General features: G+C 48.6%; 1 protein-coding gene across 1 annotated transcript in view; it reads right to left on the reverse strand.

Annotated features, from left to right (window-relative positions):
- LOC115481656 (SUMO-activating enzyme subunit 1-like) overlaps positions 1–12,197 on the reverse strand; it is a 108,559-nt gene that overhangs the window by 43,078 nt on the left and 53,284 nt on the right. Inside the window, exon 5 of the mRNA XM_030220980.1 lies at positions 4,052–4,157. Coding sequence (XP_030076840.1) covers positions 4,052–4,157 — 106 coding nt within the window. The remainder of the gene's footprint in view (positions 1–4,051; positions 4,158–12,197) is intronic.

The following is a 12,197-nucleotide window of genomic DNA, read 5'->3' on the forward strand; positions in this document are numbered from 1 at the left end:
TCTGCTTCCTTGCTTGATGAATGGCCAGTAACCTTTTGTGCTACGGCAACTGTATGGGTTTCCTTTGTAGTACTGGAGCCACCCACGAAAGCTGCCAGTTTAGGTGCAGGAACTGAAAGGCTCTTTACTGCAGGCTTGGGATTATCTGGTCAATCTGCTTTGAAATGTCCTATATGCCCACAGTGATGACAAGGACATTCATGCCTAAAGTTCCAATGTTCCCCAAAAAAACTAAAGTCTATAGGTTTGGGGGGAACATTGGAGCGTTTGCTGACAGTCTCTGAGGTTGTAAGGATATTTGGCTTAGGACCCTGGCTGCCCTTAGATCCCGGCTGCTGCAGATAAGGATGGGTTCTCTTTGCCAACCAGGGATGGTTAGCCATAAAGATGTCAGCCAATTCAGACGCTTTCTCTGGAGTATGGGGCTGGCGATCTTCAACACTTTCCTTCACCTGTGGATGACAACGCTGAAGAAACTGCTCCGGGATCACCAGGTTTTATCTTCAGCTCCACCGCTGGCGCTGGTATCTTAGCTGGATCACAAACTCACTGTGATTATCATCTGCCCCCTTTTGCAAAGTCCGGAACTTTAGTCTTTAGGTAATGGCATAACGGTTCAACAAAGCTTTGCGCACCTCCTCAAACTGGGACCATGTCTCCATGGACAGTCCTTGAAATGCCTTAAGTGCTCTACCAGTAAGCTTTCCTCCCAGATAGCGTACCCAGTGTTTCTAAGGAATCTCATTGAGACAGCAAATTTTTTCAAAGGCAATTAGATATCCATCTATGTCACCTCGTGTATCATCAAACTGTGAAAACAAGTTGGGCCTGATCCAGGCTGTGGATCCTGTCTCTGACTTGGTGCAGGGGTTGGGCTGGAGGTTTGGATGTGAGCCATTTCCATCTCCATCTTTAATTTCTGCAGCTGGAACTCCTGCTCCTCACGCTGCTGTTCTTGGTCCTCTTGCCGCAACCTCCCTGTAGATCTGCCAGCTCTCAGCGGGCATGACATCCGGCCCTTCCAACTTACGGGCCTTTGCCCACAAGAAGTCTGATCTCGCCACAGGAGTTGAACTCCAAATAGGTGGGTCCTGCGGCTCCTCCTCGCTGAAGTCATATGGGCGCTCTTGTGTTAGGTCAGGCATCTCCAGTGTCTGAGGGCTGCAACCAGTCGCCATCAGCATGCTGCTATCTCCTAACACTATATAAAAAAAAACTGAACTGGGAAGGGACTCTGTTACTGCTGCACTTGTTCACCGTGCTTGGAGGTTACAGATCAAAAAACTCTGAACCACTCAGTGGATGGTGACCCTCACGCCACGCACTGAGCCTGACAATCCCACCACGCAGTCACTAAAAGTGGTCTATCCCTAGCACAGCTCAGGTTCACCTGCAACTGCCACCTGTGCTCTACACTAGCACCCTCCTCCAACCAATTGGGTCAAAACTGCCTCTGAACGAGCCTCCCACTCTCAAATTATCCCCAGTGACGAGTGGAGATATGATTGAGGTCTACAAAATCCTGAGTAGTGTAGAACAAGTAGAAGTAAATCGATTTTTTACTCGTTCCAAAAGTACAAAGACTAGGGGACACTTGAGGAAGTTACATGGAAATACTTTTAAAATAGTAGGAAATAGCTATTCGTTGAGTGAAAAAATAAGCTCTGGAACTCTTTGCCGGAGGAGGTGGTAACAGCGGTTAGCGTATCTGGGGTTAGAAAAAGGTCTGGACAAATTCCTGGAGGAAAAGTCCATAGTCTGCTTTTGAGACACACATGGGAAGCAACTGCTTGCCCTGGGATTTGTAATATGGATAGTTGCCACAATTTGGATTTCTGCCAGGTACTTGTGACCTGGCTTGGTGTGTTGGAGTATAATACTTATGATATGATACTTATGCTGACCCAGAATATTTGTTTTCTGACATGCAGAATGTTTGTTTTGACCTGTTGCTACCAGAATATTTGTTTGACAGGTTGCTACCACAAAGTTCCGTTGCAGTGGGTAACTCACTACAGAAGTGTGTTGAGAAACAAGTCCAAAGGCTGGTGTTTTCATCAGAGGGTGCCTGGGAGAGAGGAATGTAGATTGGCCACCTCATTGTTCTGCTCCAGGCACACTTGTTTGTGAGCTGTTATAAAAATAGGGGAAGCCCTGGCTGAAACAGAAGCTCTGTACCTGGTTGGAGGGACGCCTCACTCCAGTGTGGAATTGTCCCGCAGAATCTCTGGGCGGTCATCGGTGTTTCCCCGATTGCTGTTATGGCTCAGATGAAGGCTACAATCCTGTGGTGGTGTATGTATACTGCATAAGAGTGTTATGCAATATGTGTGTGCCTATTGATGTGTGAATAAACAATCTTTAAAGCAATATCCGAACCCTTGATTTGCTACACTTGGCCACTGTTTGGAAAACAGGATTACTGGGCTAGATAGACCATTGGTCTGACCCAGTATGGCTACTCATGCCCTTATGTGATTTCTAGGTTACTGGAGACCACATTCCCAGTGGTCCCACAGTTCCCAGAAAGCACTTACAGACCCAACACACAAACCTCCAGAATTCTTTATCAGTCCAGAGAAAGAGGTAATAAACTGAAAAAAACAAAACAAAACATTGTTTATTGTTGTAAAAACTGAACAGTGTAACATAAAAAGTGCAACCAGCAAACAACAGCAAACCAAAATATGGATCAATTATAACACTAACTATACATTTGTTTACTGTCTAAACAGTACCTGGGAAGATCAGGACACATAACTGCTCACAAGTTATGAAATGTAACTGTTTACAGGGCCTTAGCAAAGAGATCCGTCTCTCTTGCCTTCCTGGCTAAGACTGAGGCAAAAGCCAGTACAATTCAAACGAAAATGAGCTCCTGGGCTAACCAGAGCTCAGACTAGTTTGAAAGTATACTGCAGACTGCCTTTCCAAAAGGCTTAAACAAAGAGAACAGCCTTGGTTCTGCAGCACCTTCAAAACATAACATGCCCCACCTGCTGGCCAAACTAGAGAAATACACAATACCCAACACATTATACAGGCTTAAAACACACTTTTCTGTCACAGTAAGAATCTCTGCCATGAGGCCCTGTGAGACCTGTGAGCAGTTATTTTCCTGAAACTCCCCACATGGCACCCACATAGTAACAAATTGTTTTGATAGCTTTAATATTGATCCTTATTTAGTTACCTATTTTATATTGTTCACTGTTCTACTTTTCTGATAATAAACCTATTAGTTTATTAGCTCTGTTGTCCTGGACCGATAAAGAATCCTGGAGGTTTGTTTGTGTTTTGGGTCTGTGAGTGCTTTCTAGAAACTGTGGGACCCATGAGAGTGTGGCCCCCATGTCCTTAGAAATCACTGGGGAATAATTTGAGAATGGAAGACTTGCCCAGAAGAGGCTACCAGACTACCAGGGTATGTTAAGGTATGTTTGGGGAGAGCACCCTGACTCAGGGCTGGAAGAGAGGGGAGGTGGATGGATGGAGTCATGTGGATAGGTGGGTGGAGGGAGGGGGCAAGGAAAAGGAGGTGTACAGCACATGGATAAAAGGGGATGGAGAGGAGAGGGAGACATGCTGCTCATGAATGGGAAGGAAAGGAAAGAGGGACATGCTGCTCAGATATTTGTTTTTTTGTAAGTATACATCTTTTCTAATTTTGCATTTAGAAGAGTACGGGAAAAAAATGTATTTGTTACTTTTACCAGCATTTTCACTGCTTATAGAATCTGGCTTTCTTGGGGGTCAAGGTGACTGTGTGGCGGGGGTGGGGAAGCATTTTATTTTTTGTGTCCTCTTTTTTGTCTCCACAAATATGGTAACCATATGCAGAGTGCCACATCTGAACCAGAGATCTACACAGTCTGTAAAGCATATATACATTTCTGGACAACTCTTATGTTGGGTTAATCAAAATGTTACCATAGCCAGCAGAGTACCTGGTGAATGAGCCAGTAACCCTGAGTATGTGTTACAGGGATGCAATACACTCCTTGAGAAAGACATGCTTATTTGCCCATGCTGAAATCCTCATGTCACTCACCTTGAAGCAGAAAGTAATCTGTTGGTGTTCGCTTCAGTCTCGTCTTTGCCTGCTCATTCCTCCAGTCAAGCTCTAAAGCCTCCTGGAGCGAACAGAATGTCACTGTCTGGCCCAAGAATAAGAGAAAAGGTTTGTCTTGATGCTTTAGGGTCAAAGTACTTTCTTACCCATCTATATATTACAACTTTGCTTTACCCTTCACTATTATAATGTTCTATTACGTATTGTGCTGACATTGTAAGTAGTATACCATGCCATACTTTGTATTGTTAGTTGAATATCTTTACTGCTGTAATTGCCTATTGCTCATGGTAAAATTATGTATAATCATACCTGATAATTTTCTTTCCATTAATCATAGCTGATCAATCCATAGACTGGTGGGTTGTGTCCATCTACCAGCAGGTGGAGATAGAGAGCAAACTTTTGCCTCCCTATATGTGGTCATGTGCTGCCGGAAACTCCTCAGTATGTCGATATCAAAGCTCCATCCGCAGGACTCAGCACTTAGAGAATTACACCCACGAAGGGACACTCTGCCCAGCTCACCACCGCCGAAACGGGGGAGGGGAATTAACCCAGCTCATCCCCACACAAGTGGGGGAGGGGAATCCGTCCAGCTCATCCCCGCGGAGCGGGGGAGGGACACCACACCCGCCGATGCGGGGGGATCTGGCTTATCCTGCAACCGCAACCGCGGGAGGAGCTGACTGACCCTAACACCGCCGAAGCGGGAGGGGTACAAAGCTGCCCTACAGCCGCACGAAGCGGGAGGGAGTGCCGGCAGAATTTATGTCTCAATCCAGCCCCGTAAAACGGAGGGGAGAGGAATGCAGCAGCTCACTGTAACACAAACTCGTCTCAACTCTTGAAGAATCCAAGTGAAAGAACTTGAACACGAAGTCTTTCTGAAATAACTGAAGACTAAACTTGAACCTGAAATGCAACCAGAATAAAAACAGAACAGATATCTGGGAGGGGCTATGGATTGATCAGCTATGATTAATGGAAAGAAAATTATCAGGTATGATTATACATAATTTTACCTTCCATATCATCAAGCTGATCAATCCATAGACTGGTGGGATGTACCGAAGCAGTACTCACCCAGGGCGGGACATTGAAATCCCTGACCTCAACACTGAAGCTCCAAACCGGGCCTCCGCCCGTGCAGCCACAGTCAAACGGTAATGCTTGGAGAATGTATGAGCCGAAGCCCCGTTGCCGCCTTGCATATCTCTTCCAAGGAGACGGATCCGGCCTCTGCCATCGAGGCCGCCTGAGCTCTCGTGGAGTGAGCCTTCAGCTGGATAGGCGGCACCTTCCCCGCGGCCACATAAGCCGCTGCAATGGCTTCCTTGACCCATCTTGCCACTGTAGGCTTAGCAGCCTGCAGACCCTTACGAGGACCTGCAAACAGGACAAACAGATGATCCGATTTCCGGAAATCATTGGTCACTTCCAAGTATCTGAAGATGACTCGTCTCACATCCAGATATTTAAGAGCAGAGTACTCCTCTGGGTAGTCCTCCCTACGAAAGGAAGGGAGACAGAGCTGCTGATTCACATGGAAGCGAGAAACAATCTTGGGCAGGAAGGAAGGCACTGTGCGAATAGTCACTCCTGCCTCAGTGAACTGCAGAAAAGGCTCTCGACATGAGAGCGCCTGGAGCTCGGAAACTCTTCTGGCTGAAGTGATAGCCACCAAAAAGACTGCTTTCAACGTCAGGTCTTTCAGAGATGCCCTCGACAAGGGTTCAAAAGGCGGCTTCTGCAATGCTCTTAGCACCAGGTTGAGATTCCACGCAGGCACCACTGAGTGCAGAGGAGGGCGCAGGTGATTAACTCCCTTGAGAAAGCGCACCACATCTGGCTGCGAAGCCAGGGAAGCACCCTTCAGGCGGCCCCTGAAGCAAGCCAGAGCCGCTACCTGGACTTTAAGGGAACTGAGCGACAGGCCTTTCTCCAGACCTTCTTGCAGGAACGCCAACACTGAAGAAATTGGAGCAGTGAAGGGAGAAAGTGAGCCTGCTTCACACCATGCTGCAAAGATACGCCAAACCCTGGCGTAAGCAGTAGAAGTAGAGCGCTTCCTCGCTCTCAGCATAGTGGCGATGACCTTGTCTGAGAAGCCCTTCTTCCTCAGACGCTGCCGCTCAATAGCCAGGCCGTAAGACCAAAGGGAGAGGGATCCTCCATCACCACGGGAGCGTAACAGGCCCTGCTCCACTGACAGCCGCAGAGGATCGTCGACTGAGAGCCTGATCAAGTCCGCATACCAGGGACGTCTGGGCCAATCCGGACCCACCAGGATTACCCTGCCGGGATGCTTTGCCACCCGGTCTAGCACCCTGCCCAACATGGGCCAGGGCGGGAACACATAGAGGAGCTCTTGTGTCGGCCACTGTTGGAGAAGAGCATCTACTCCCAGGGATCGAGGGTCCCGTCCTCTGCTGAAAAAGCGCGGCACTTGGCAATTGGCCGATGACGCCATCAGATCTAGGCTCGGCTGGCCCCAGCGCTTCGTGATGTCCAAGAACGCCTGAGCAGATAGTTGCCACTCTCCGGGCTCCAAGGTATGGCGACTGAGAAAGTCCGCCTTGACATTCATGACTCCGGCAATGTGGGCCGCTGAAAGCTGCTCCAGGTTCGCTTCCGCCCACTGGCAAAGACTCATAGCCTCCTTGGCTAGAGGGGCGCTCTCGGTACCTCCCTGGCGGTTGATATAGGCCACAGCCGTGGCATTGTCCGACAGGACCCGTACAGGCTACAACACCAGTACCGGGATGAACTCCAATAACACCAACCGAATGGCTCTGAGTTCCAGGAGGTTGATAGACCACTTGCCTCTGCAGGAGACTAGAGCCCCTGCGCTGTCCTTCCCAAGCAGTGGGCTCCCCAGCCCATCAAAGAGGCGTCTGTCGTGACGACAATCCACTCCGGGGTCACCAGAGGCAATCCTGCAGACAACTTGTCTGTCTGCGTCCACCAGCTCAGCGCCTTGCGCACTGCTGGGTCCACGGGAAGGCGCACAGCATAATCCTCCGACATCGGAGTCCAGCGCAGCAGCAGAGATAGCTGTAGTGGTCTCATATGAGCCCTGGCCCAGGGCACTACTTCCATCGTGGCCGTCATAGAGCCCAACAGCTGCACGTAGTCCCAAGCCCGAATAGGAGAGGCTACTAGGAACTAGTCCACCTGAGCCTGAAGCTTGACAATCCGATTGTCTGGCAGGAACACTCTGCCCACTTGGGTGTCGAATCGAACTCCCAGATACTCCAGGGACTGAGTCGGGCGCAGCTGGCTCTTCTTCCAGTTGATGATCCATCCCAGGGAGCTCACAAGAGCAACTACCCGGTCCATAGCTTTGCCGCACTCTGCATAAGAGGGGGCTCGGATCAACCAGTCGTCCAGATAAGGATGGACTTGTACTCCTTCCTTTAGCAGGAAGGCCGCTATGACCCCCATTACTTTGGAAAAGGTCCGCGGAGCAGTAGCCAACCCGAAAGGGAGGGCTCTGAACTGGAAGTGTCGTCTCAGGACTGTAAAACGCAGAAAGCGTTGGAGAGGAGGCCAGATGGGAATATGCAGGTACGCTTCCTTGATGTCCAAGGAAGCCAAGAACTCTCCTGCCTTCACTGCCGCTATAACAGAGCGGAGAGTCTCCATGCGAAAGTGCCTCACTTTCCAGGCCCGATTGACCCCTTTGAGGTCGAGGATAGGCCGGACAGAACCTCCTTTCTTTGGAACCACAAAGTAAATGGAGTAACGTCCCTTGCCAATCTGAGTTTTTGGCACCGGAACGACCGCACCCAGGCGGATCAGGTTGTCCAAGGTCTGCTGCACTGCCACAGCTTGACCGGAGACTTGCAGGGAGAGAGTACAAACCCGTCTCTTAAGGGTTGGCAGAACTCTAGCTTGTAGCCGTCTCTGATGACTTCCAGCACCCACGCGTCTGAAGTTATAGTGGTCCACTCGCCCAGAAACGAGGACAGCCGTCCTCCAATCTGCACTGGGGCGTGGACCAAGGCCCCGTCATTGGGTACAAGACCCTGGGGGAGGACCGGAGGGAGCACCTCCGGGACGGCGGTCTCTGCGAAAGGAATGCTGCTTGGGGGAGAAATTCCTCTTGAAGGAAGAGGGGGCAGAGGAACCCGACTTGCCCGGGCGGTACCGACGGGCTTCCAGCAACCGTCCTCTGGAGGTACCGGGATGAGTACTAGCCCGAGCCCTGACCTCTGGTAATTTCTTGCCCTTAGACGTGCCGAGATCGGTCACTATTTTGTCCAGCTCGACCCCAAAGAGCAGCTTGCCTTTAAAAGGCAATCTAGCCAGGCGGGATTTAGAGGCGTGGTCAGCAGACCAATGTTTCAGCCAAAGCCACCGCCGCGCAGAGACTGTCTGAGCCATGCCTTTAGCTGAGGCTCTCAAGACATCATACAGCAAGTCTGCCAAATAGGCTAAGCCCGATTCCAGGGCCGGCCAATCAGCCCTCAAGGAAAGATCCGAGGGGGAAGCCCGCTGCACCATAGTCAGGCACGCCCTGGCCACATAGGAGCCGCAAACTGAGGCCTGCAAACTTAAAGCAGCTGCCTCAAAGGACGACCTTAAGGCCGCCTCCAATCTTCTGTCTTGGGCGTCCTTTAGGGCCGTGCCACCTTCCACCGGCAACGCCGTTTTCTTAGTCACCGCAGTGATTAAAGAATCCACGGTAGGCCACAGATAGGCCTCACGTTCACTCACAGCCAAAGGATAGAGGCGGGACATAGCCCTAGCCACTTTAAGGCTCGTTTCCGGGACATCCCATTGAGCCGCAATTAAGGTGTGCATGGCATCATGCACGTGGAAGGATCTAGGCGGGCGCTTCGTCCCCAGCATAATGGCAGAGCCAACAGGGGCTGAGGGAGAGACGTCCTCCGGAGAGGAAATCTTCAAAGTGTCCATGGCCTGTAAAAACAGGTTGGGCAAATCCTCTGGGCTAAAAAGCCGCGCTTTAGAGGGGTCATCCGCTCCATCCGAGCGGGGATCTATCTCCTCCAAGGAATCCGCAAAGGACCGTTGGGAGACCTCAGACACGCTGCCCTCATCTACATCGGAGGAGACAAAGTCCTCCAAGGCCTGGAAATCAACCCGAGGGCGTTTACCTCTGGGAACCTCAACCTCTTTATCAGAAGAGGGAGCAGGGGCAGCGTTTTGCATGAGGAAAGCCTGATGCAGCAGCAAAACAAACTCGGGGGAGAAACCCCCCAGACTGTGCACTTCCGCAGCCTGGGCAACAGCCCTAGACGCACTCTCAACCGGCGCTCGCAATAGCGGGGGAGAGACATGCTGCGCATCCAAAATGGCGTCCGGCGCGAAACTCCGCGAAGGAGCCGCGCGGGAAGAACGGCGCTTAACTTTAGCCGCTTGTGCCGTCGCCCAAATTAAGGGCGTTCATGGCATTAATGTCTCCAACCTCAAGGGCGGCCCACGAAGAAGCCGTCCGAGCCGCGTGGCCGGCCAAGATGGCGGAGGCGAGGAGCGGGGGATGGGCGTTTATGGCGGGAAAAAAACCGCCACGCCGGAGGAACGACCGGGACATTCATCGGTCACTAAACTGTCACCCATCAAGGGCGAATCAGGTTGTAAAACCCCCGCATCCCCTCTAGAAGCGCTCCAGCGATCCGGGGAGCGACCCTTTGCGCCCTCGCCCTCCGACGCCATATGCCACGAGGAGAAGAATCGGGGAACCCCCTGCCCGCTATAGAAAGGTAAAATTACCTGCTTGCCGCTCCGAGCTGTAACGAACTGGTGTCCCAGTGAGTAGCTGCAATGAACGTTTAAAGAAACGTCGAATTAAACGCCTTTAAAGACGTTTAAAATTTTTTTTTTTTTTTTTTTTTTTTTTTTTAAACGGAGCCAGCGGGAGGGGGGAGAAAAGGAGGGACCTGGCACCACCAGGTTTGCACTTGCTCAAAAGAGCCCTCAACCCCAGGCCTCAACAAAACCTAAGGATTAGGCTTGGAGGCCTAGCCAGAGCTGCTGCTGTGTGTGACCACCACCTGCTGAGATAGAGAACATACTGAGGAGTTTCCGGCAGCACATGACCACATATAGGGAGGCAAAAGTTTGCTCTCTATCTCCACCTGCTGGTAGATGGACACAACCCACCAGTCTATGGATTGATCAGCTTGATGATATGGAAGTTTGATCTATTCTTACTGTACACTGCCTTGAGTGAATTCCTTCAAAAAGGCGGTAAATAAATAAAGTAAGCCTTCAAGAATTTAGGCAAAGCCAAAACCAGCCTTCTGCATAAGCAGTGTGTTTTCAGGATGTCTGCTTGCTCCTTTTTCCTTTTTGCACATCAGTTTCTAGCTTCTGCTTTGAGCTAGAATTAGGATCTCTGATCATTTGATTTATTTGCAAGTACACTCCACTACTGACCATTTTGTTCTACTCTCAATTTCTGGCCTTTTCAGCCAATTTCCAGTCCATTGCCTAACTTAATTACCTGAGAAAATATCTTCGGAAAATCAAAATATACTAGGTCAATCAGCACACCAATATCCACATTTTACATCTTTATAAAAATGTAATAAATTGATGCGGCAAAATTTCTTTGCTAATCCCCATGAATATATATATAGTCAGTAACTTTTTTTTTTTTTAAACTTCTACCATTTTGCTCAGAATCAAACACCAGGCTCATCAGTCTGTAGTTTCCTGGATCAGCCTTAGAGCCCTTTTTAAAAATTGGCATTACACTGGCCACTCTCCAGTCCTCAGGTACTGTGGCTGTTTTAAATTACTAGTAACAAGTTAGTAATTTCATGTTTTTATTTTTTTTCTGAACTCTGGTGTGAATACCATCCAGTACTGGTTATTTCTTACTCTTTAGTTTGTCAGCTTGCTATAATTACATCTTCTTGATTTGTACAGTATATAGACAATGGAAATTTTGAATACCACCTCAATCTTTAGCTCTGGGTGGTTTACATAGAGATAACTTTAAATGGCCTCAATTACTACATGCTATATAATATGATCCAAAAATGCAAGTATAACAGATTACGAACTATCATTGTGACATGTACCTAACAGTTTCCACAATCTCAGATAGCTGGTTTCCACATCTAATTGTGGGTGGTAGACCGTTCCACAAACTAGGGGTAACAGTATTAAAAAGTTTCTTACAAGATGACTAGGCGAGTAAATGAGACTGGTGGGAGCTCAAATTTAGTGACTAGACACTGCAACATGCCTAACGTTTAGAAATACTGGGCAATCTGCATCCATCAGCTTGAAAGCTAAATGAAGAATTTTAAACTCAATGTGGGCTTCTATAGGTAACTAAAGTGACCCAAAAAATCTGCAGAGTAAGATGGTTAAGGTTGTAGCTACAGTTCTGAGCAGGTTTAATCCTCCTGTCAGTAGCCCATAGCAGCAGTTTCTGGGGAGTGGAAATTGGAAAACAGCAACTGCAGTCAAAGCAAAACAATAGGTCCTGACCACTCAAAGAGCCATTAATGTGTACTTTTAGCTGCAGGGAGGGTAGTAATGTTCAAACAGTCCAAGTGGATTTTTAGCATTTCCCTCATTATGTATATTTTAATATTTTTGCACCGATGTGCAATTATGAATTTTTCCAAGAATTGCTCTGGGAGGGGTAGTGCTAGAGTTACCAGGACTATTCAGTTTAATAATCAGATTCTCAGGTAGAAGGAGGTTCAAAGCTGAAAGGTTGCCTAGGACACTTATTGACCTTGCACTGTTCCTAAGCTGAGGTGCTTAATGCTTGGTTTCTATCTTTTTGGACAGATATTCTATAAACTGAGGCAAAAAGAATGCTCCAAGACTATATCCCACTCCTTTTTCAATTCCACGCCTAATACTCAACCAGCAACACTCGGTATTTTGCTGACCACTGCCAGTGTCATCCCCGGAAATTCAAAACCGGGCCACATCTGGACTCTGCACTGAATTTCCGGGTTTACAGAGACAACAAAAACATGGCCGCAGTAGGAAATGAATCTGACACTTTCATCTTTATGTTCATTCCTATCGTTTCCTAACTTTGACCTACTTCATGTCTTTCACTCATCCCTTATTACTTCCTTTGCTGCTCTGTTAAATTTTAGTTCCTTTCTATTCTATTATAATTTTA

Source organism: Microcaecilia unicolor, chromosome 1 (genome assembly GCF_901765095.1).
Source record: "Microcaecilia unicolor chromosome 1, aMicUni1.1, whole genome shotgun sequence".
In the NCBI taxonomy this organism is placed as follows: Eukaryota; Metazoa; Chordata; class Amphibia; order Gymnophiona; family Siphonopidae; genus Microcaecilia; species Microcaecilia unicolor.